The sequence below is a fragment of the Trifolium pratense genome, linkage group LG2, assembly GCF_020283565.1.
Source record: "Trifolium pratense cultivar HEN17-A07 linkage group LG2, ARS_RC_1.1, whole genome shotgun sequence".
Taxonomy (NCBI): Eukaryota; Viridiplantae; Streptophyta; class Magnoliopsida; order Fabales; family Fabaceae; genus Trifolium; species Trifolium pratense.
In genome coordinates, this window is record NC_060060.1 from 59733107 (window position 1) to 59759115 (window position 26009).

Genomic DNA, 26009 nt, shown 5'->3' on the forward strand with positions numbered 1-26009 from the left:
AATGGTCATAATTTTTTTCTTAAAGTGAATAAGTGGAAAATTTCAGTTTGAATCTTAGCTCCTACATTTTGCAATGTTTTTACCATTTAAAATATGCTTACGGATATAAATTTACTTATTTCCAACTGTGAAAATCATCACCTTTCCATCCTGAGATGTTCTTTGGTAGGTTACTAAGATTTTTTTTTCCTTTGGTACTGGTTACTTAAGATTCTAATTAGCCTCTACCAAACTGTGTTTGTGTTTAGCTGAAGCTATTTTTCCACAACATGGTGAATAGTAGATCAAGTTTGTCGTCTATATTAGAATCGTTAGATTTTATTTATTTATTTATTTATTCAGCTGTATTGTCTTACTCTTACAGATTTTTTAGGATGGAAACCAAAATCAATTGTTTTGAAACCCTTGATGAAAATATTAACATTAAAATAAGAATAAATTAAATCCGTAAAAAACTGATCATTTTTTGTGAAGTATTCTTCGGAAATTATTTTTAAATATTTTTCTTATTCTTTCAATGAAAATTGCACACTCAAAACCCAAAGACAAATATCCCAATCTATGAGAGTTTTTATACTCTATGATTTTTTTTCTTTCTAATTTCAATTTTAGGTTTTTCATAAACTTTCGTTCAAACCTTTTTAGGGATGTTAATTTATCAATGTGAGTGGAGATTCATTTCATACATAGATTTTTCCATTTGATGCTCACACGTGAAAATTGCTTCTTTGTGGTACAATGAAAAAAAAAAGGTTTGAGAACAGGAACATAGTCAAAATATGTTAATATTCATTTGAAAAATAATATAAAATTTACAATTATTTTTTGTTAATGGAGTCCTTATAGTATTGGGAGATAGAGACGTGAGAGAGGGGGAAGGAGGGAGAATCTTTTAGTATTGTTGAATGGGGATTGAGGGAGTACTTCTCATCCCACTGTGGCCTTGTAACATCGTTAAACATATATCATATTTTCATACTCAAGTAAATTAAATAAAATCAATCTCATAAACACTTGAAAGAAAAATATAGGCAACATTCAAAATAATATAAAACGAAAAATGACACAAGGAGCAACAATGTAGGGTATTCAATTAGGATTTGCCGTCGACACAAGTTTAGGATTTTAGAGAGAAATAAGAGGGGTTGTCTCTTAGTATAACTCTAGGGTTGAGCAAAGGGAATTGATTACACATTGGGAAACACTTATCAAATCGAGTCTTTTGGACACTGGAAGAAATTCGGAATTTGGGTAGAATTATGATTAATCCTTGTAACCCAATTGAGAATTTCTTTGTAAAGTTACTCTTTGATATAATGGAACGGAGGGGATGCTGTCTCCCCTAGAGTAGTTTGTTTTGACCGAACTGGGTAAACAAATTATCGTGTTATTTCTTTTCCTTTATCGGTTGTTATTATTATTGCTTATTTCTCTTGTTATTGGTTACCGTTCTATTGCTCTACACATTAAGTTTTCATTTGTGTGATTTTATTGACGAATTCACAACAGTTCCCATTAGCACCAACCTCCGTAGGAATGGTTTTGTCAAGTTTTCTTTGGTCAGATTTGCCACTTTTGCTGTTGTGGTTATGGAAGTTCAGATCTAAATCTATAAGATATTTTGACAAACAATTATTAAACAATTATTTAGGGTTAATGATTTGTGGATTTTTGAGTTTTTTTTTTTTTTAAAGAAGAAGATGAAGATCCATGAACAATGTTCAACAAAATTTGGATTTGTTGAATTTAAATAAAAAGTATTTTAAAAAATAAAATTTAGTATATTTTTAATAAAAAATAAGAAAAAAAGGGTTTATACATGCGTATTATAAAATATAAAGGACCTAAATGAAAAAGAAGAAGATAAAGATAAAGAAGGAAAATGTTACAAAATAATAAGATAAAAAACTTATAATATACAAATAAAAGATAAATAACTAAAATGTTACAAATAAATAAGTTAAATGACCTTTTTACTATTTTTTTTTAATAGCAAAATATTATTAATAATAATCGGTCTCTGCACACGACGAACAAAGGCCGGGATAAACGGAATTACAAAATAGAAACGCCTTATATAAGCGAGACACAATAAGTTAAATGACCTATATGTTACAAATAAAAGATAAATGACTAAAGTGGTTTATGAAAAGAAATGTGTTCCTGAATCCTAACATTGAGTTTTCGTTATAATTCTCTCTATCTTTAAAAATTGAGTTTTCCTTAGAAAAAAAAGTCATAATAGATGAATTAAAGGTGGATGTTTGGATTTATTTGCAAATTTGGCAATTGTAATGTGGTTTGTGCTTAAATGTGAGGTATTATTTATCTTATGTTGAAATTAGTTTTGTAGTATAGTTGTAAGAAAGTGGTGGTTGAAAAGTGATCCAAAAGTCTTAATTGATTTGAGTAGTGATATTGATAAATTGTTTCCTATGATTAGAAATATGATTAGATGAAATTGATAAATTAAAGTTATTCATAATTTTGAGGATGGTAACCAATGTGTTGAGTGAATGATCAGTTCTAATATCAAAACTTCTATATATGTGCTTCTTTTACTTAATCGTATATCTCTATTTTGAGTCTTCGCGACCCAAACTAATGAAAACAAGAGTAGAGATGAAGAGAGAAAGAGAGGGAATAGAGTTTATGCTATTCGCCATTATAATTAAGATTTACACTGAAACATATATTATATACATAGGCCAATAACCTGCATGGACATCCACTAATAATATTAACAAAAAACATTACATTTTTATTTTTAGTGACTAAAACTAAAACTCTCTATATATTTTTAGGGACAAAAATCTTATTTAACTTAAGATTTTAATAATTGAATTAAATTTAAATGTGTAATTATTAGTCCCTCCTGTCCTTTATAAATTTATTATTTATCAAATACACAATTTCATTTGCACCCTTATAAAAAAATTAAATCAAATAAATGTACTAAAAAAAATAAAAATTCATTTAAATGCTAATGATTAATTAGATAGACCTATTTTGTATGCTAGTAAAAAAAAAAATAGTCCTTCACAGCTGTTGTAAAGAAAAAAAATAATCCCAATTAAATAGACATATTTATTTAAAGCCTATGTAAAAAAAATAAAAAAAACAATACAGCTGTTAACTCATACGCATCAGCATCACAGCTGTTTGTGACCGTTGGGGAAAATTAAACCCTAATTCTTCTTCCAGTTGTTATAAATACATACATAGTAACATAGCGCCGTTTTAATTTCATTTCATTCATTCACTCACTTTCACAACAATCGCCGTTCCTTTCTGATCATATCGCCGTTTTCTTAATTTCATTCATCGCTGACCCAACAATCGCTGTTCCTTCTTTCATCGCCATTTTAATTGAAGTTCGTGAGAGAGACGCAATCGATCAATTGAAGTTCCTTACTTGGTTCATCGTTCACTGATCCACTGCTTTCATTTCATTCCATTCAACAATCAATTTGGTAAAGTTTTCTTCTTTCTTTAATTTCTTCTTTTCTTTCTTTCTTTAATTTCATCGATTACTTATGCAATTTGTTTATTCATTGTTGATTTTCAGACTCATTCTTCCTTCTACTTTCTACCCTCTTCACTCACTCACTCTTACTTCCATTATTATTCATTACAATCCATTCATTCATTCATCATTCTATTTCATTCATTCATCGCAAAACAAACAATCAAATATGAACCTTTTCACTGCTAACATTCCATCATTCGAGGATAAAGGGCTTAAAAAGCGAGGAAGAGATGATCATGATGATCTTCATGTTTCAAAACAACAACCTGTTGTAAAGAAAACTCGTCTCTCTTGGACACCTGCTTTGCACCAAATATTTCTGTCGGCTGTCAATCATATTGGGATTGACAGTATGAATCTTTCCTCAGTCTTTTTGTTTTTTACATTTATTTGTATTCTATTCTTCAACTTACTTATGTGCATTCTTTTCTTTTCTTTCTTTCAGAAGCAAAGCCTAAAAAACTTCTTAAGATCATGGATTGTCCTGGCTTGGAATTAAGTCATGTAGCTAGTCATTTGCAGGTTGGTTTTTATATTAATTTCTTGTCTAAATTTCATACATTAGTGTTTTGTGTAATTTCAAACTGAAATTTATGCAACTGTTTTATCATTAACACTGCTTATGTTCTTTTGCAGAAATACAAAATGTATTTAAAAGGTGGGATAAAAAACTCAAAAATGAATCAATTTGAATTTCAAGGTCACAACAACTATGCTGTTTCAACTGAGAGCATTGATTCCCCTAGCACCTCTCTTCCACAGCTTGGGCAATACTCAGTGACACCACCTGATCAATGTGACGATTCCGATATATTTTTTAACTTGACCGATTTATTCCCCAATCTTAACGACGATATACACAATAACAACTATGCTGTTTCAGCTGGGAGCATTGATTCCCCTAGCACCTCTCTTCCACAGCTTGGTCAATACTCAATGACACCACCTGATCAATGTGACGATTCCGACATATTTTTTAACTTGACCGATTTATTCCCCAATTTTAACGATGATATACACAATGTGATGTGGTGACTATAGAGAAGGCAACATCTAACATCGGATTCCACCTTCATGACATTTGTTTCTATTTTAGTCATAGTTAGTATATCAATTAAGCTTTAGGCTTATGTTTTGTAACAAGGGCACTATTATAAAAGGCCCATTTCTGTGTTTTTGTTCATATATTGAATCAATAAAAATATTCTTTTTAATGCATTCCATTCAGAATTTTCAGCGCCTTTTTCCATTCTGCAGAGTACTTTATTGATGGTTGATTGGTTCTGCTTTATTATAGTGTCAATTAATTGATTTAACCAACCAATTATTAACAATGTCATCCATATTCAGGTTGAGACCCTTTCAGCTTTATTATAGTGTCAATTAATTGATTTAACCAACAATGTCATGGCAGAAGCTGACGGTTCAGACAAAGGAGAGGCTAAAAATGATAGAGGAAGTGAACAGCTAACAGGTTGAAGGTTGCCATTTTGTGGTGCTTTGATGAGGATGTATAATAAATTATTGATGCCTTGATGAGGAAGTATAATGCTAGGATTTCTTTTGCAAAATTGTTTTGGATCATCATCATTTGTTACCAAATTTTCTAATCAATGTACATGTAATTATTATATTTGTTGGAAAGGATCGTGCAATTTATGATTTCCCCATTTTATGCTATTTTACTATTGAGCTATTGAGTATTGTATTGGACATTGGTCTATTCTGTCTTGAAACCCCTTTAGTATTTTGGTTATGACGTAGGAGAAGAGTTTGGTTGTTTATCTCATAATTTTTTTTATAAGTATTATTTACTGGTGAATTGCAGTTTCGAGACTTTGGTTGTGTTTTATTTTGTGAACTGTTGCTTGATTATCATATTCTCTAATTTGTTCTGTATTCAGGTCTGTGTACTGTTTTTCAGCAGGTAATTGTAAAACAAACTGAGGAGGAAGGTGTTCCATTCAGCACATTAGACACTTTTTTGATCGATTTATGACAGGAGCTGTTGGAAAATTTTGTATTACTAGGACAGGAGTTACTTTTAGGGCATGACTTAATGTTTTGGTATTATGTCATCATTACGGTTTTTTTCTTTCGTATTACCAGTTGTGAGGAAACCAATATCTTATCTATTTTGGATGTATTTTTATGATGGCATTTGCTGTTTCCTCTCATTTATACTATGGCTCACACTTAAGCAGTATTAATGATTTATGCTGCTGATATACAAATTTGACACAACGTTTTTATTATGGTTCTCATTTAGGACAATTTATTGATTTTATGGTCATTATGTCATGCGGTAGCCAGTATCTGTCATAACGGGGTGCATAGAGCATAGTTGATAGTCTTTCATACAATGTTTTTTACAGCATAATATAATATTTGGTCACTATTTTTTTTGTATTAGCAGTTGTGGGGATGCAAAGTCTTATCTATTAGAATGTGATTTCTGTGATAGCAGTTGCCTTTTCCTCTCATTTCTTGTTATGGTATGTAAATAATTATGCTGTATCAGTGGCTCTCATCTGGTTAATTTTGACAAAACTGAATTATGCATTTGAGTATATGGTTGTATGATGATATGGTAGCTGATTTTTAAATGGATATTGCAATTCTGCAGGTTTAAGGTTATTGTCTGAAATGGCATCGGTCTCTAGTCAACAACAGTTCCGGTACACCCAACCACCATCAAAGGTGCTTCACTTGAGAAAATTGCCATGGGAATGTACGGAGGAGGAACTGATTGAACTCGGGAAACCATTTGGCCATGTTGTGAACACAAAATGCAATGTTGGGTCGAACCGAAATCAAGCTTTTATTGAATTTGTGAGTGTTTTATTTTTATTTTGATATTATTTTCCTTCATATGAAATAAAATTACTGATTGTTAGCTACAAATTATATGTTGTTACCATAACCTACAGGCAGATTTGAATCAAGCCATTGCAATGATATCTTACTATGCCTCATTGTCGGAGCCTGCACAAGTGCTAGGGAAAACTGTATATCTGCAATATTCAAACAGGCAAGAAATAGTGCATAACAAAACTGCTGCAGATGTTGCTGGAAATGTATTGTTAGTAACAATTGAGGGTGAAGATGCATGCCCTATCAGCAATCAGCATTGATGTCTTGCACTTGGTAAGCAATGACATGTGTGCATAAGTTATATTTGCTAGCACGGTCATCACGAGGATGCTGGTCATTTAGTTTTGTGATTAGGTGTTCTTTTTCAGGATATGGAAAACTTGTTGACATGTATATAATAAATGAATCAGCAGGCCCATGTGAAGGCAATATCTTCGATGGAAGCTTAGTGCTTTGGGAGAAACAGTGCTTATGTGTTTGTCTCTTTTCTCCTTTCTCCTTTCTCCTTTCATTATCACTACCTCTTCCCTATTCTCCTTCTGGACTGCTACAACTCTTGTAGTTTAGGACATTGCCTTGTTTTTGCAACCATGCTTCATTGACTCATCATCTGCATTTTGCTTGTACATATGATAAGATTAGTCACTAGATTTTGTGCTGTTCATTTCATTTGTGTTCTTGGCGTAGCTATTTCCCCCACTTTCTGCGGTTAATGTTAGAGATTTTTAATGAGAAAATCTATGGCAATTGTTTTGATGGTTTTGAAATTTTCATTTGTTTTGCTCATTGCTCACTTTTAATGTTATATTTCTTGTGATACCACCAATACATGCAACTAAAAGCATTTCTCTTTTAGTATTTCAAAATATATGTTGTTTTTTTAAAGCCTTAAACTTGCATAGTGTTATTTAGATAGCACTTCTCTGTTAGTATTTCAAAATATATATTAGGACAAAAATGGATGAAAAGTGGTTCGGAATGTTAGATCAATTAGCTAGGGGAGTTAGAACTGTTAGTTAGGGGAGATTTATTAGATAAATAAATAAGGGGATATAAGGTTTGAAGGATCATTTTGATTTGTTAATTAGGAAAAACAGGGCAATGGCTCTGTTGTTAAGGTCACGTTTCGGACACCGACACACGTATCTGACACGTGTTTGTTGTGTTCAATGCAAAAAAAATAAAAATGGGACTCGCTGGATACGGATACAACACATTATTTTAAATGACGGACACTGCACAACAACAAAAATTTCAAACTTTTTTTTTTAAAAAAAAAAAAGAGTTTTGTTTTTTACCTTCATATTCTACTTCCCCTCTATAAAAACAAAAACTATTAAGTTTCCTTATTTTATTTTTTTCTGTTTCTGAGTTGAGTTTGTGCCGTCCACTTCACTTTCTCTTGTTGCCCAAGTATCATTTCGTTTTAGATAATTTTCGTTAATTGAAAGTACTCGGTTTGTTTTGTTGGATTTATTATGTCTTTTTTTGGTTGATTGAAGTACTAAGTTTAAATAAACATAACTTTTGCTTCTCACATTAGACTATTTATAAATTGTGCTCATAAATTGCTTTATTTTATTAATATATAAAATATATATAGCCGTGTACGTGTCCTATGTTTTACATTGTCCCGTGTTGTGTCCCGTGTCCGTGTCCGAGTCCAGGCTTAATAGGATTAATATGATTAGCTACAGAATGCCAACTGGGCAGGATTTGACTAAATGGAAGTGCCATGTTTGAGCTGGACTGCAACTTTGTAGTTATTGGAACAATCAGCCGTATTATTTCTCCAGTTTTGGTATTTCAGATTGTTGATCTTTAATCCCACCCTTTATCAGGTATCTGCTCCCCAAAAATGTGGGACCATGTACCCTCAAGATCACATATTCTGGACATTCAGACATAACTGTGAAGTTTCAAAGCCACAGGAGCAGGTATTTCTGTTTTCCCTGGTATTGTTGGCTTACTGGAAATCAAGCTTTTTTAATTTAATACTTATTGTGGATATTGGTTTGATATGTCACAGAGACTATACCAATCCTTACCTTCCTGTTGCTCAATCAGCCATCGAGGGAGGTGGACAGGTAATGTTTTGGCTGTTTTGTTTTAAGGGGCAGCATATTAGAATTAGATATCTTGCCACCTGCTTTGTGTAATTGAAAACCTCCAAATTGCTTGTTTTAACTTGAATGCTTTCATGCACATCAGTTATGTGTCCGCCTTCCGCCAAGGGTTTCCCTTGCATGTGACTCTGTATACTGAGGATATTTTTTGCAGTATTCATTTATAATATTTCCAGGTCATGGTTGGTTTGGATGGCAAAAGACTGGAGACTGAGAGTAACGTTCTTCTCAGCAAGGCCTATTCTTATCTTCTTCTTTTTTTTTAATTTTTTTTTTAATTTTTTTATATATTAGCATGAGGGCTTAAAGCCCGGCCTATACTTATCTTTGATAGGTGTATAATAGTGATAATTCAAGTGCTATGTATGCATTTTTAAGTCAGTGTCTCAGCATGGAAACATGAGGAATTTTAACCTTATCAATAGTTAGAGATTTACCAGATGCCTTGTTTTATTTTGTACTGTCACTGTCATTACAAGTTTGAGAATTGAGAGTTACATGCTATCGCTTGCAGATACTCAGACAGCTGTTGTGGCCAGGAAGCCTTGGAAGGACACTGCATATATGATGGAGGATTTTGCAAGCTTCACCTCTCGTATTCACGTCATACAGATCTTAGTATAAAGGTAAACAATCAACCCTATCTGTACACTGAGGATTGATGTCAGTTAAATAAATGCTTGAAAAGAATAAATGAATTGGAGATGTCTTAAAACATTTTGATAACTGGTTGCTTTATTTGTCTTTCTTCATGGCTACACTTAAAATCCTTCAACTTCAAAGCTTGAAAAGTTTCCCCTATAAACATTGATCTCCATCAGACCTTTCTGAATCTCTCGACCGTATTTCAAAAATAAATGAAAATGCGGTATTATAAAAACCCTGTCTCATAATTTTTTATTTGCTGCTCAGTATTATATTTTCCTTTTTAATTTTTAGAGGTGGCAACCGGTGTAAACATTTTTTAAAACTTGCTACGTGTATTATGGCTTCGCAGTTTAAGTTTAATTTTAACGATGATTTGTGTTATTAATTAGTGATTAATTATCCTCTTCCTTTTTATTACGAATTCTTCTAAGCTGTGATTGGAAGTCTATATGGGGGAAGAGACAACTTTAGAGGAAGGGGATGATTTATTTTCTCCTCTCACCTTGTTTGGGAGAGGCACTAAGTCAGTTTTATCAACCTCTTCTTCCTCTTGAGGCTGTCCTACACCAGTTATTGCCCTTTTAATTCTTTTTTACTATTACAAAATCCCATACTTGGCATCTTGAACTGCTAAGCAGCTTGCTTCTGCAACTATGGATGAACTCAAGTCCTCTAAATTGAGCATGATGATTATTTTAAATTTCTTAGACCTTGGTTAGAGCATGAGGATTTTGTGAATCAAATTAAATTGGCTTGGGTTCCCTCTAGCAGCTGGATTGATAATATAAATAGAGTTACTTCTAATTTGAAAAATTGGAATATTCATGTTTTTGGCAATATCTTCAGAAAGAAGAAAAAAGCATAGATTGTTCAAATTACTTGAAGGTATCAATAACAAACTTGGGCATATATAATGATAGGTTGGCTTCATTGGAAGATTCTCTTTGGAAGGAATATAGTGAAAACTTGCACCAAGAGGAAGCTTATTGGATTCACAAAGCTGAGTCTAAAAGGTTGGCTCAGTGTGATGCAAATACTACTTTCTGTGCTGCAATAAATAAATACAGTACTGTGTAAGATTTTATACAGTTCTGTGCTGCAATTTGGGAAGCTTTAAGCATAATTCCTCCCGCCAAGTTGGTTGTTAATTTGGGAAGCTTTAATGTCATGGTGGATGGTTATTGTGTTGAGGGAAGATTCAAGGAGGAATTCAGGTTTTTAGGAGCATGGGTGAGTATCGATTTAGGCCGGATACGTTGTCCTTTAATAACTTGATTGAACAGTTGTGTAATAAAGGGATGATTTTGGAAGCTGAGGAGGTTTATGGAGAAATGGAAGGTAAAGGGGTGAACCCTGAGGAGGAGTATACATATGGCTTGTTGATGGATACTTGTTTCAAAGAGAGCCAGCCTTATGATGCTGTTAGCTATTTTAGAAAAATGGTGGAATTGAGAAAAGAAGGGAGAGAAGAGGACTTGACCAAACTGATGGAGGAGAAGGAAAGGTTGAAAGCTGAAGCTAAGGCTAAGTAAGGAGGCTGAGGCAGCAGAAGCTGCTTATTTTTGTCCAAATTGTTTCTCTATTGCTTCCTTCTAAGCTTTTGCATCATTCCTTGTGTTGTAAGAAATCATTTGAAAAGTTCAATTTCTTCTTCCATATTGAAAACTCAGGTTGTTCTAGCACGGAGCACGAGTATATTTAATATTCATTTAATTTTATTATGCATTAATATTTCAAAATTCCTCTTAAAAGTAGTGTTTTAATTGAACAATGACACCAAATATAGTAAATCAATTAGTGGTACTCTTTCCTTAAAAAATAAATAAAAAATTAGTGGTACTTTTTGTGAAAAAGTATTTATATGATCTATAGAGATATTTTATTAATTTTAAAAATAGAATAGTAGGTGCTTTATTAATATATCAATTAATTAAGATTTATCACTAGATTTTAATAATTAAATTTATCAATCTCATCTTCCCTATACATTTTTAGGGACAAAAATCTTATTTAACTCAAGATTTTAATAATTGAATTAAATTTAAACGTGTAATTATTAGTCCCTCATGTCCTTTTTATAAGAAATATTTACCAATGATGATAAATCTTAAGGCTTGAAAAAAAATTATATAACAGAAAATAGAAAGATTCAAGGTTGAAAAAATTAAAGGTTGAAAATATTTCAAAAGGACAAAAGGAAAAAAAATATTATGATGCAGAAAACTCACAATAAAAGCCTATGTAAAAAAAAAAAAAAATACAGCTGTAAACTTAACGCATCACAGCTGTCACGCGGCCATTCTGACCGTTGCGGAAAAATTCGAGTTATTATAAATACATTCACTGATTGCGCCGTCAAAATTTCATTCACTCACTTTCAGAAAACTCACTGAGAGACTCACTCACTCACTACCCATTGCTTTCAAGTTCCTTCCTTTGTTCATTCATTCATCGCTTTGATTTCATCGCTGCGTTCATCATCGCTCTGTTCATCGCTCTCATTTCATTCCATTCAACAATCAATTAGGTAAAGTTTTCATCTTTCTTTAATTTCTTCTTTTCTTTCTCTAATTTCATCGCTTCAATTCAATTACTTACTTATGCAATTTATTTATTCATTCTTCATTTTCAGAGTCTTTCCTCCTTCTACTTTATACCCTCTTCACTCACTCACTCTCACTTCCATTATTCATTCATTACAATCCATTCATTCATTCATTATTCTATTTCATTCATTCATTCATCGCAAATATGAACCTTTTCACTACTAACAATCCATCATTCCCCGCTGGGCTTAGAGTACTTGCAGTCGATCATGACACCTACGATCTCTACACTATTCACCACATTTGTAATCAATTACACTATCAAGGTACTTACTTTCTCACTCACTCACTCACACACCTTAATTATTATTCTAAACTACTTTTCATCTTTTTTTTGTTCTAACTCTTAATGTTTTTTTATTGCAGTTACAACATGCAGTACCACTTCTCAAGCGACGCATTTCTTGTCCCGACAACATTTCGACATCATTGTCATCGAAACTCATATTCCACAACAAGATACTTATGGATTTGTTCAACAAGTGACTTCACATTTGAAAATTCCAGTGATTAGTAAGTAGTTCTTCCTTAAACTCATCATTGGTTACACCTTTCCATTAATTAATTAACAAATGTGACTCACCCTGTTATTATTTTTATTTTCTTCCTTAAACTCATCATTGGTTACACCTTTCCATTAATTAATTAACAAATGTGACTCACCCTGTTATTATTTTTATTTTGTAGTGATGTCGCTTGATAACCGAACCTGTTCTGTTATGGATTCCATTTCCAACGGGGCTTGTAGTTACTGGGCCAAACCACTGGATGAAAATCTATTCAAAAATATGTGGCAACATGTCGTGCGGCAACATCTAGTGCAAAAGGAAAGCGAGGCTAAAGGGCTTAAAAAGCTAGGAAGAGAACATCTAGTGCAAAAGGAAAGCGAGGCTAAAGGGCTTAAAAAGCGAGGAAGAGATGATGAGGTTCATGTTTCTAAACAACCTCTGGCAAAGAAAGCTCGTTTCTCTTGGACAGATGATTTGCACCAAAAATTTGTGTCGGTCGTGAATCATCTTGGGATTAAAAGTATGAATCTTTCATCAGACTTTTTGTTTTTTGCACTTGTTTGTATTCTATTCTTCAAGAACTCAATAATGATAATCAACTTACTTATGTGCATCAGTTTTATGTTTGTTTTGTTCTGCTGCTTGTCGTATTTGTTGTTGTGTTTCTTTACTCTGTTTTTGGGTCTGTAACTTGCTCTTTGGTTAGAGCTCTAGCTCCACCTTTCATTGTTTTCCGGCTTCCCCCCCTTTCTTGGCCCTTCTTGTGCCTTGATCGGAGGCTTAATAAATTGTTTGCATTTCAAAAAACTTACTTATGTGCATCCTTTTCTTTCAGATGCAAAGCCTAAAAAAGTTCTGAAGATCATGGATTGTCCTGGCTTGGAATTACAGCATGTAGCTAGTCATTTGCAGGTTGGTTTTTATATTAGTTTCTTGTTTAAATTTCATACATTAGTGTTTTGTGTAATTTGAATCTGAAATTTATGAAGTGTTTTATCACTAACACTTCTGTATCTGTTACGTTCTTTTGCAGAAATATAAAATGTATTTAGATGGTGGGATAAAAAATTCAAAGATGAATCAGAAGAACAATGAAACACAAGCACAGGATCAATGTCATGATAATTGGACAGAAATTGATGAAACCGAAGTATTTTTTAGCTTGACTGATTTTTCCCCCGATCTTAACGATGATATACACAATAACAACTATGCTGTTTCAGCTGAGAGCATTGATTCCCCTAGCACCTCTCTTCCACAGCTTGGGCAATATTCAATGACACCACCTGATCAATGTGACGATTCCGACATATTTTTTAACTTGACCGATTTATTCCCCAATCTTAACGATGAGTTACACAATGGGATATGGTGACTATAAAGAAGGCAACATTGAATATCTCATTCTACCTTCACGACATCCGTTTCTATTTTAGTCATAGTTAGTATATCAATTAAGCTTTAGGCTTATGCTTTGTAACAAGGGCACTATTATAAAAGACCCATTTCTGTTTTTTGTTCATATTGAATCAATAAAAATATTCTTTTTAATGCATTCCATTAAGAATTTTCAGCGCCTTTTTCCATTCTGCAGAGTACTTTATTGATGGTTGATTGGTTCTGCTTTATTATAGTGTCAATCAATTGATTTAACCAACCAATTATTAACAATGTCATCCATATTCAGGGTGAGACCCTTTCAGCTTTTGCAGGTGTGTTAGTATACTTTCAGGTCCATTGTATTGTAGTATGTACCTGGGGCTGGTCCTGTCTGATAGTTTCACTGGTAAGGCACCAGTGGTTGCAGTCGGAGAGGCCTGTGTATATTGGTGCTGATTGTGTTCGGTGGTGCCACACTTACCCTGCAGTTGAAGGCAATTATGTTGGAAATATGCTCAAACATAAGGGTAACGTTGGAGTAGTTGGAATTGTTTAATATGCAATATTTGTGTTGTGATAGTTGTTTCTGAATTTGATTAGGAAGATTTGGTGTCTGCATTAGTGTTTTGTGTATCTACGGGGAGCTTTTCTAGGAATTTTGGTGGCTCTGGTGCCTTTCCTTTTAAGGTCTTGTTTCGATTTGCAGTGTTGGTCTGATTGTGCGGCGAAGATGAAAGTATTTCCTGCATCCCTATGGTGCTGCTTCAGTTTTGGTGTTTACATCTCTTTTCTGTTTTTTTTATTTCTGGAATTTCAATTTCATATGCACTATATTGTTACCCCTAAGCTTTGTTATTTTTTCCCCTTAGCAACTGCACACTGATTTAATTGGATTTCAATTTTTTTTTTTTTAAATATGCTATTGCATTTGTATAATGTTATCTATAAACGAATCATGCTAGCTAAATTATGAGTGTGTGAAGTAGTGAATGTAATGTAATTTGTTGGAAATTATTTTTGGGAAAACTGAATTATGCATTGTGGATACAGTTGTATGATTATAAGATAATATGATATGGTAGCTGATTTTGAAATGGATATTGTAATTCAGCAGGTTTAAGGTTATTGTCTGAAATGGTATCGGTTTCTAGTCAGCAACAGTTCCGGTACACCCAACCACCATCGAAGATGCTTCACTTGAGAAACTTGCCATGGGAATGTGCGGAGGAGGAACTGATTGAACTCGGGAAGCCATATGGCAATGTTGTGAACAAAAAATGCAATATTGGGTCGAATCGAAATCAAGGTTTATTGAATTTGTGAGTGTTTTATTCTACGATGTTAATAGCGCTCTATAGCGGGATAGCGTAGCGGCAGACCCCCTCCCCGCTACGCCAGAGGTCCACTTTCCGCTATTTAGAGAAGCGGAAATAGTGGCCGCGATTTGCAGGGAAATGGCGGCGTTGTGGAAGAGTCGTAGCAGATCCATAGCATTTTCTGGCCGCTAAATGATACTGTTAGCATTTTATTTGCACCTAGATAAACTCCTTTGTCCTGCTGAGATTGATATTTATTTTGGATAACTGGCTGTTTTATTTGTCCTTGTTCAATGGCTACACTTGGTTAAATATCTAGTTTTGGACCTTGTTTTTCCTTTCTGTGAAATTGTTATTGGTGTTCTACACTGAAAACCCTTCAACTCCAACGCTTGAAAAGTTTCCCCTATAACCCTTGATCTCCATCAGACCTTTCTGAAATTGTTAGAGGTGGCACTGGCAGGATCTACTGGTGTAATCATTTTTTAAACCTGCTGCGTGTATTTATTATGGCATTATTATATTTTCCTGTCTGATAGTTTCACTGGTAAGGCACCAGTGGTTGCAGCCGGAGAGGCCTGTGTACATTGGTCCTAGGCTGATTGTGTTCGGTGGTGCCACACTTCCCCTGCACTTGAAGGCAATTATGTTGGAAATATGCTCAAACTTGAATGTAGTGACTAACGTCTTCTCGTATGTTTGCACATGGAGCTATCCGACTCAATGCAAAAGCGATTCAAACCATCAAGCAAAAATGGCTCTCATCAAGATATCCGCTGACCCTTACGCCACGGTTTGCGAGTTGTATTGTGGTGGTGGCACTGATGCTGATAAATGGCTCGACGCCCAAATTGCCCACTACATTGGTATCGGTATGTAACATAACATAACATAACATATGCTTCTTCAATTCAATTTCTTTAACACCTCAATTAATTAATTAATTAATGCACTGTTGTTGTTGCATTGTATTTGTATCAGATGTTTCTTCGTCTGGGATAGACCAAATTCGACAAGCTTGGGAGAGCAATAGGAAATCATACTCTGCTGATTTCTTTCAGCTTGACCCTTCAACTGTTAGTCACTGTCTCACCCTAAACCTTTCTTAAATACTCAATTTTTAACCATTTTTGCTAAAAATATGTTGGTCCTATTTGGAACTCTTAGCAATAAACAACTTAGGGTTTTATAGATTGAACTTGTTACTTATTTGATGTAAATGGATCAAAAGGTTTAAATATGATTTTTTTTTTTTTGGTTTACAATGGAGCCAATGGGGGTCGAACCTAGGACTTCATGCATACTACCAATTCTTTCACCACTAGACCAAACCTAATGGTTTCGGTTTAAATATGATTTTAGTCCCCACAATTATAGTGTTTTTAGGTTTTAGTCTCTCTGCGAGTTTTTTTGTTTGGATTCAGTCCCTGCAGATTCAAAATTCTTGCTTTTAGTTCCTAATATCAGGTTATTGGCCACATGGCGTGATTATATTATCCCACATATGACTTCAGGGACTAAAAACAATAGTTTTTGAATTTGCAAGGACTAAAACCTAAACAAAAGAACTTACAAGAGATTAAAACCAAAATCATATTTAAACCAATATTTTATTTTCTTATGATACCAACTTTCGGCTGTTGACCCGTGCACTTTTGGGGTCTTCTCGCCTTAAACCGCTGAATTTGATACAATACAATTCTGTTCTGTATCTATTGTTAATACTAACTTATTTTTCTTGACAGGAAAATGTAGAAGTGCATTTGGAGGAGAAGACCAATACAGCTGATTTTGTCTGCTGTTTGCAGCATTTGCAGGTCTCATATTTACTTTCTCATTTTTTTATAGTGTCTTATCTTATAACCCTTTGTTTTTACTCTGCATGATAAGTCCTCAAAAATGAGGATAGAGTAAGTAAATGCAGATAGGCAGTGTCTCAACAACTCCTTTTGAGATATTTTAGTTTTTGCTTGCAGTCATTATCATTTCTGACACTTTTTTGCTCTCTTGATATTTAGTCCCCTCGGATTTGCTTGCTGGTCCTCTTCTGACTAATATCTCTAATGCAGTTGTGTTTTGAAACTGAAGAGAAAGCACGGAGACTTCTTCTAAACGTGTCATCTCTACTGAAACCAGGGGGATATTTTCTCGGTATTACTCCTGACTCATCTACTATATGGTATGGGACTCAATTGTCAAAGGCATATTATTCACCTGTTTAGTTGCATGCTCTCTCTATATTTTTTTGTGTATTCTCCATTAGGGGAAGAAAATTCATAACATATGGTGTCCAAACAAGTTTTTGTAGATTTGGGGTTGGGTTTACCTTTATCCATATGACATCACATGCATCAAATAAAAGTGTCGTTGTACACTCAATTTTGAATGAACTACTTCGACGGAATTGTATAGGTCTGCTTCAGTATTTAGAATTTGAATTTTCTTCGATTCATTTGCTTTTTGATCATTGCTGAAATAAAAAATGTTTCCATTATTTTGAAAAACCGTGTCTTGGGAATAAAATACATTCAAGTACATTGTCCCTCTTAAACTTGATACATAATTGGATAAAATCCCCGTGTTTGCCTTTTTTGGCTTAATTTTCCATTGGGATTAGAGTAGAGGCTGTATTAGAATACCTAATTTTCACAGTGAAATTTCTAGTAGCTCTCTTTTTTGGGAATAATCTAGTAGTTCTGTTCTGAATGACATCCTTGAGCTATGACTTTGCTTTTTTACCACCGGTATCCTAAATTTACCAGTCTTCTTTTACCCTATTATAACTATAATGTTCAAAAAGTAGTGTCAAACCTGATCTCCGGATGGATCCTCAGCTTAGTTTAGAGTTTTCTGCTAGTGACTGTCTTTAAGGTGGACTCCTTTTCTCTTTTGTCGGGATGATTTATTTGTTTCAGTTCTGCCGTGCTTTCATAATAATAATGAGATCTATTTCTATCTAGTGGTTTCAGATGAAATCCACATAAAATGAAGTCCAGAGTTAGAGCATAATGAAATTCATCCATCACGTCACTTTTGCAGTTGAGCTCTGTTACTTTTGTCTTCATTATCATTTTTCGAAGAATTGAGTAAATACCCAATTTGGTTCCTTAAATTGTAGGACTGTATCGACCTAGTCCCCTACATTAACAATATTCCAAAAATGGAATTCTAGGGATCATTTTGGAATATTGATAATGTAGAGGGCTAGGTTTATATGCTCTTACAATTTCAGGGACCAAATTGAGTATTTATTCTCCTGGAGTTCATATAAAATCTGCGCGAGGTCTTTAGACGAATATACTGAACGATATTAACATTATAGGGACAAGTATCAGAAGAATGTTGAATCCTATCACAGCAAAGGCAGCGGCATGAAGCCAAACAATTTTCCCAACTGCATCCGTACAGAGAATTACATGATTACTTTTGAAGTTGAAGAAGAAAAGTACACATCTCCATAATGTATTAACTGCATGTTGCTTATACTTTGCTTTCAGTTACGGTTTATGGTTATTCATTTGAATCTTCATAACATTTCCAGGTTTGGGCCAGCAAAAATTGTGGGACCTACTCAGTTTATTCAACCTGACAAAAGGAGAGTGATCCAAGCACTCAGTAAGTTAATGAACTTCTACGCTTGTTTTACTGTTTTAAATATGTTTGTCTAGTCTGCCACAATTTAGAGTCTGTTTGTTACAGGGTTTTGTTTTCCAAAAAAATCACTTTTTTATAAAAGAATGAATTTTTAGAAGTTTATAAAAGAATGAGAATTTAGAAGTTGGTTTGAGTAGTTTCTATTAAAAATTGGGTAGTTGCTTAAATTGGGAAGTTGTTTTGAGTAGCTTCTCTTAAAAATCATTTTTGATAGATGAAGTTTTTTTTAAAAAGTGATTTTCATTAAGATAAAAAACACAAATTAACTTCAGTTTTCTTAAAATTCTCCAAATTATTGAATGTCAAAATCACTTCGCTTTAAGTTGTAACCAACAGAATCTTACCATGGTTTTGATTCATTGCAGTGACATGGAATGTTACGTGCCTGTATTCACAATTTTTGGCTCAGAAAACTCCCACTTGCTGCGTCTCCCTCTCAGCTTTTTACAACGAAACCATTGTATCCTGCCCAACTTGTGCATGCGGCTGTCAGAGTAACTCATCTCAGTCAGGGAGTTGTGTAAAGTATGTATCTTTCACCAACCGTACTGCAACTTTCTTCTAGTTTCTAAGTTGTACGCCCATATTTCTTTTCTTTGTGGTTACAGTCCAAATACGCCACATTTGGCCTCGGTTGTTGCTGGTAGTAACGGAAAGAATAATTTATCACCTTTGGTGCAATGTACCAGCCACATGTGCCCAATCCAAATCCATTGGCATGTCAAAGTTAACTACAAGGAATACTGGCGTGTGAAGGTTTCTATAACTAATTTTAATTACCGTATGAATTACTCAGATTGGAACTTGGTAGTTCAGCATCCGAACTTCAATAATCTGACTCAGTTATTCAGTTTGAACTACAAGTCATTAAATCCTTATGGTTCAATAAGTATTATCCGGACTTGTTTAATTCATGTTTCTTTAGTATTGGATTTCTTAATTACTGGTATGAGTTGGTTTTAACAGATGATACAGCAATGCTGTGGGGAGTGACTATAATGATTTTCTTAATCATGCTGGCCCTAGTGGTAATGTACAATCTGAGCTACTCTTTCGAAAGGAGGATAGGTCACATTTCAGTTTTGAGAAGGGTTGGGGTTTCCCTCATAGAATCTACTTCAATGGCGACAACTGTGTGATGCCACCACCCGATGCGTATCCATGGTTACCTAATTCCGGTTCTCGGCAAGAGGTTTCATTGTTTACTTTAGTAATGGCCTCCTTGGTAGTCTTAGTATTTTATGCATACATTTAAGGTTCCAACCAGTGGTTATACTTCATTGTAATAAAAAAATTCAGTCAAACCAGTTTTGGCTTCATATTTGTGATGTCAATTTGGTTTTTGAGGCAATCAGAAGGACGACACCCAGATGGCAAGTCAAGATTTTCTCGTGCATCCCACGATTGTATATTGAAGGATTCAGTATATTTGAAATGCTAATGGTCTTAATTTCTACTTTCTGCTTCTACTTGGATCGTTTTTTTTTCCCTTCTTTCTTTAGTATCTTGCTTGGAATTAGTATTGGTTCTGTTTGGATTAATTGAGTTTATCCACCGATTTAAACACTAATGAGATTATTTGAGATAGCTTATGTAAACTTCTTATGACATGTTCATAAGCTCTTCAATTATATGAAAATAATGTGACTATTTTATTTTGTTAGTGAAATAGTTTATACATAAGCTTTTATATAATAAGTGTTTAATTAAACTGTTTATTCAAACATGACATTGCATTAGAGAGATATAATAGCATTATAACACATTTACATAAGACAAAAATCTTCGCTGAGAGTTATCTTCATCATTTTGTTACTAGTACTCATGAATCAAACAACACATTCACTGGAGAAGAATTAGGGAGGAAATGATAGGAATCAGGTGAAGACAATCATGCATTCTTCACCATTGCAGTAGACTCTCCTAGAAAATGTCCATCCTTGGTTGAATGTGAATGTTTCCTTGTTCTTTTGAAAAAGCACTTTTGATTGAACATTTCTACCTGATCCAACTTCCATTAAGAGATCATTAAAGAATTTTATACCAGAGCATACCAGTATCATCTGTATAAAGAATTATTAATACACTTTAGCGGTCATTCATAATATTACTGACCTGTAAAAACATGTTTGTGTAAACAATTGGTTGAATAAAAAACAAGCTTGTTTTTCAATTGGTTGAATCCTGATTATTTTGCATTTCGGTTGAATCACAGTTCAACCACAATTGATTCAACCAATTTTGATTTTTTACATTCATTTTCTTTTAAACTTTTGTAAATATTTATTTATTTATTTGTCATCTGATTCAACCAAGGTTTGTGCCGGATAAATCAATTGAACCATCACTCGGAAGTTTCATCAGTTTGATCTCCGGTCCTACTTTAACATTGTTATTTTATCTCTCATTCTAATTCGAGCCCCAACTCCGAACGTGAACAAAAAGAATGTCATTCAAGCGGGAATGAATCATCTCAAACAAAATTCTCTCATATCTCTCATGTATTATCATTTTACCTATTGAGCCTTTTTACTTTCATTTTTTATATTAAAAAACCCATCTCATCTTTTTCCATTCAACTGTGAGATTGATAACATTAAGACATAAGAGATGAAAAATCGAGAGGATTCATTCTCCATTTAACCTCACAAAGAAACCATAATTGATAACACACATAAACATATGAACAAAATGCCTCATGCATGAAAATGGGATAAAAATATCACAAACATTATATAACATATTTACAAATTTAGTCATGGACCATCTGCTTATACTTCTTCCTAAGCAAAGATAACCTTCTCTGCAGAGGAAGCTTTTCACCTTTTCTCCCTAACTTATCTAAGTAGTATACAATTTTCTTTAGGGTAACTAAAACCTGCTCACTCTCATGTCCGAATCCTTTCTCTTGGATATTCAGGATCCTTCTAAGCATCTCCAGTAACTCACTATCATCTTTACCAAGTCTCATTTGAATAGACACTAAGCAGTCCAAAGCCTCTCCTGTCATGCGTAATATACGATAAATGTCGGTTTCATAAGGAAGAAAAAAACCATACTACGCAAAATGCAACTAAATGGAAGTATCTGAATTCTGAACAATTGCGCTATCTAGTGTCATGTAAACTTGAGGCTGAACATGTTTTCAGTCAGGGGAGAGGAAATTTACCGACAGGAAGAGAATCTACTCCAAAAGCTTTTTCACGGATGCGTAAAACCTCCAGGGCGAGCTTCTCTGCTTCTTCGTCTTTTTTTAAATGGTACAGTGTAACTGCTAGATGCAACATAGGGAAGCTGATGGATTGGTTATCAGTTCCCTTATGCTTTATCATGATTTGCAAACTTCTTCTCAGCAAATGCTCAGCCTCCGCATAATTCTTTGACCGTGTGTATGAAGTCGCGAGATTTATCATATGCGTTGCTAAGCTGGGATGCTCCTTTCCTTTGTACGTCTCTGTAATCAATAGGCACTCCTCTAATATCTCTCTGCCTTCTTGTCCTCTTTAAGTAAAACAATAGAAACCACCAATCACAATAAGTGTTTAGTTACATATACATCAAGTTTCAGTCAAATAGCTTAATACTTATCAGTACTTCTTAGAATCTTATTCTTAGCGGTACAACAAAGTCATTAGGTTTTCTAAAGATATAAACAGTGCGTAAAAATTACTTAAAGTTGTCTGACTTTATTCTTAAATGCCAAAAGTACTTAAATCTTTTGCTCTTACTACCAGGTTTATAAAGCTTACCTCCCAGAAGTATGGAGTAATTCGGCTAAATCTACCCTCATCTTTTCCATTATACTGTTGTCCGGTGACATGTAATTTGAATCCTTCATGACCTTAAGAGCACGTTTGATCAAATGAATCGCTTCATCTGACTTCCCTGCAAAATATATTTCACATCAATATGTGCCTAAACTTGATGATAACACAAAAAAGAAAAGGAAATAAGAAATTGGAGCATGTACTTCAAACCCATTTAAAGAGAGAACAAAACATTGCTGCAGTAATTATGAAGTTACCTAGAGCACACTTCACTTGGGCTAGGGAACTCATAGCCATTCCAATTCTTCCATCATTTTCTCCATATACTTTGGTATATATGTTTAGAACCCTAGCGAAAAACAATAAATAAGAGTTAATATAGAAAAAAGCAGAGAGCCATTAGAGCAATAAATATGGAATGAGAAAACAAAATTAGGAAGTTTACCTCGTAAAATGACATTCTGCATCATTGACTCGTCCTTCTCTCAGTAAAAGATTTCCAAGACTAAGTAAAGGTACAACCAAATGCTTACTTTCAGCACCTTTACTTGATTCCAAAAGAGTGATTACATGTTGGTATGTCTCTATTGCTTTTGTTGCTTTTCCAATAGAACCAAGAGATTTTGCCATACCCAAATAGGGTGTTACAAGAATAGTGCTATCCTTACCTAAAAGAAGAATTATATTTAGACTACCATAATTTTGAAAAATGGAACGCAACAATACACGGATCATTTCCTATAGGTATCTATCCACTAGAGATGGAAAACTGTTTAAGTAGCCTCTAACTAGACACCCCCGACAGAAAAATGTCAAGAAAATAGCACCAATCTTTTGGTCAAACAGATAAGCAACTCAACATACCAACAATCATAATTGCAGGTAAATAATAATATATCAAAAATAAGACTAACATTACTAACGGAAAAAGTGCACTCACCGAAATTCTTCTCCACATTGTAGACAGCCCTTTGATACATGTCCACTGACTCTTCAAACTTGTTCAATGTCGCATACATACTTCCCATATGCATAAGTATTGAGTCTTGATGTGGTGCATCATCCTTTAAGGTATCAACAACTTCTTGCAACTGACCATTAAAGAAAATATATAAGTGCACATCATAGAGAACAAGTAATTATTGCAACTATGAGTTTGGTAAGCATATACTAAGACAGATACAAAAGAAACTACTTCCATACAAGAGAGTCAAACATGCGATACTGATAGAAAGTTAGAAACCACAGGTGGAAGCATTCAGTCTCGTACATGAAAATATGCTTGTTGGACTAGGATTGCAGATAATTTGACTGCATAAATTATTGGCGACCATTTATTCATTCAAGGTTGACAAACCATTACAACTTTGTTTAACTCATAGTAGAAAATGAAATAAAATCAACAATTGACTCCTCCTTTATTCTCATTATAGAAAAGTATGGTACTAATACCATACTGTAAATCTCTATTCTTGAGTATTTACTCTCGAAACAGTTAAAAAGGCATAGAATATTGATTACTATACCTATGATATGAAACCTCTACATGATATGAATTCAGAGAGTTGAAGTAATGGAAACCACGTTGACATGAGAAATCAAAATGACTGGAGAATATACAAGACGAGAGTTGAGAAAAAAAAATACCAAATTCAACATACAACCAACAGATTTCAAGTCTCCAACAGCCATGTAACCCAGAGCTAGTACATCTAAAATAGCAGCTTCCTCTATGCCTTTAGTGCCTGCATCAAGCCGCTCTTTCACTATTTCGTAATTTGCATTAAGCAGGTCTATGGCATCATTTTTCTTTCCCATCTTGATCATTTTTTTCACTTCACCAAATAATTCTTCCAATTCTTTCTCATAGTTGCTGAATCTGTTGAATGTGGAATTTGCACAGTCAATGGACATTGTTAATTCAAGAATAAATTTTTTTAGGCATTAGAATCTAAGAGTCCTTCAAAATAACAATGACACAAAAATACTTTCTTCGTAGAAGATAAAAATCGTTAGGCATTAGAATCTAAGAGTCCTTCAAAATAAAACAGGCATAAATAATATCAGGAAGAAGTCGATATCATGTGAACCAATTTGCACCTCTGATTGTCATTAGGAGCTGAATAACCTGAATAAGCATCACTTTGCGTTCCTGTCCCTCCAAGTTCCAACGACCTAGTGAAAGATCTTGAAATGCAGAATCGAGAAATGGTCCTAATAGGTATAATGTAAAGCTTTTCATTGTAACTTTGCTTTTGATTACAAACCGAGAAGCATATTATTCTTTTGAACTCATGCACCGAGAGCACATGTGGAAGCTCTTTGCTCGTCCTAATATGGAATAGATAACAAAATATATTAGACCAAGTCATCACAAATTATTGCAATCAAACACGTACATTAAAAAGTCAACACTCCCACCAGCTCTAATACAATAAGGATAACCAGAAACAATTATCTGCAGTTACATATTAAACATGTCTCTTACCTAAAGACTTGCACCTAAACTATGCATTAGAGTACGGCCAAGTCTATGACTATGGTGCACAAGTGAGACAAGTCTTTCACCATGCACAAACTTGTTTTCGCCATTGGGCCAATAAGTCTCACCATTGGATGAAATGATCCAATGGTGAAAAGTGAAAACAAGTATGTGCATGGTGAAAGACTTGTCTCACTTGTGCCTATTAGACAAATCCTTAGAATACTGGTGTTCAAATCCATCATACAATATATCAAACCTATGAAGCACGGACACTCATTGGATTAGGTGTGTCCTGGTTCGACACCGACACTTATGATTATACTGAATTATGTCATTTTCTCAAATTATTATCGGTGTCGATTTGACGTGTCCGTGTTGTGTCAGTGTTTCATAGCCAAGAACAGACATAACATAAACTAAATTTCAAAAAAAAAAAAACAGGCATAAACTTAAATCAATAGAACCAACATTGGAACATAGTCTATTCAGAGATGGATTCCCACAATGATCATCTTCATTTCCACACATAGAACTAAATATTATGTCTTAATAATCTCATAAAATGACAATTAAGCTAGCTCAAAATTAAAAATTAAAAATTAAAAATAAAAATCCCTCACTGAAATTGCTACTTCAACTATGAAGAAATCATAAAATGATTAATTGATATCAATGCAAAATGTTGAACACATAAATGCTTCATTTTAAAGTTGGGAATTGAGTTAAGCAAAGAATTAAAGAACCAAGTAAAAAAACAATACGGAATTTAGAAAGACAACAGAAGGAACCTGAATCCAATGAAAGAGGGTGATGGAAGAAAACACGAAGAAGCTTCCATAGTACACACAAAAACCTTGTCTTCGTCTTAGGATCAAAACCTTAGCTTAGTTCACATATAGAACAGAACAGAACAGAACAAAACACAGTTGCAGAGAGGATAAAGCGCGGCTTTGTGTTGTTGGATTTTTGAGTCGATCAAGGCCCGTCTCTTTTATTTTTTTTTCTTGGGCTTCTTCTCGGGTTTTCTTATTTCCAAAATGTTAATAACCCCTCACCATTTTAAGATTCCCACCTCCCATTTTTTAAATTCCACAATTACCCCTATCTTCTTTATT

General features: G+C 33.9%; 4 protein-coding genes, 1 long non-coding RNA gene and 1 pseudogene across 5 annotated transcripts; 5 read left to right on the forward strand and 1 right to left on the reverse strand.

Moving 5' to 3' along the window:
• Positions 1–3248: 3248 nt before the first annotated feature.
• On the forward strand, positions 3249–4710 carry LOC123909231. Its single transcript, XM_045960031.1, has 3 exons — positions 3249–3473; positions 3975–4051; positions 4166–4710. The coding sequence occupies exons 2-3, from the start codon at positions 4004–4006 to the stop codon at positions 4562–4564; spliced, it is 447 nt and encodes a 148-aa protein (XP_045815987.1). The 5' UTR covers positions 3249–3473; positions 3975–4003; the 3' UTR covers positions 4565–4710.
• Positions 4711–6159: 1449 nt separating this feature from the next.
• On the forward strand, positions 6160–9293 carry LOC123905131 (annotated as a pseudogene).
• Positions 9294–11547: 2254 nt separating this feature from the next.
• Positions 11548–13850, forward strand: LOC123909232 (two-component response regulator ARR14-like). Its single transcript, XM_045960032.1, has 5 exons — positions 11548–12049; positions 12150–12296; positions 12471–12812; positions 13128–13204; positions 13326–13850. The coding sequence occupies exons 1-5, from the start codon at positions 11929–11931 to the stop codon at positions 13665–13667; spliced, it is 1029 nt and encodes a 342-aa protein (XP_045815988.1). The 5' UTR covers positions 11548–11928; the 3' UTR covers positions 13668–13850.
• Positions 13851–16732: 2882 nt separating this feature from the next.
• On the forward strand, positions 16733–18009 carry LOC123909233. The gene is made up of 3 exons (XR_006809855.1): positions 16733–16805; positions 17058–17139; positions 17949–18009. It is a non-coding gene; the product is annotated as an uncharacterized LOC123909233 (long non-coding RNA).
• A 350-nt stretch (positions 18010–18359) lies between these two features.
• Positions 18360–20213, forward strand: LOC123905132 (protein COBRA-like). Its single transcript, XM_045954768.1, has 4 exons — positions 18360–18433; positions 18530–18603; positions 19008–19167; positions 19251–20213. The coding sequence occupies exons 1-4, from the start codon at positions 18360–18362 to the stop codon at positions 19603–19605; spliced, it is 663 nt and encodes a 220-aa protein (XP_045810724.1). The 3' UTR covers positions 19606–20213.
• Positions 20214–21323: 1110 nt separating this feature from the next.
• On the reverse strand, positions 21324–25866 carry LOC123909237 (nephrocystin-3). The gene is made up of 9 exons (XM_045960036.1): positions 25683–25866; positions 24510–24740; positions 24057–24288; positions 23350–23500; positions 22855–23077; positions 22667–22758; positions 22392–22527; positions 21812–22143; positions 21324–21645 (listed from the first exon to the last, which is right to left on the reverse strand). The coding sequence occupies exons 1-9, from the start codon at positions 25730–25732 to the stop codon at positions 21395–21397; spliced, it is 1698 nt and encodes a 565-aa protein (XP_045815992.1). The 5' UTR covers positions 25733–25866; the 3' UTR covers positions 21324–21394.
• Between the last annotated feature and the right edge of the window lie 143 nt (positions 25867–26009).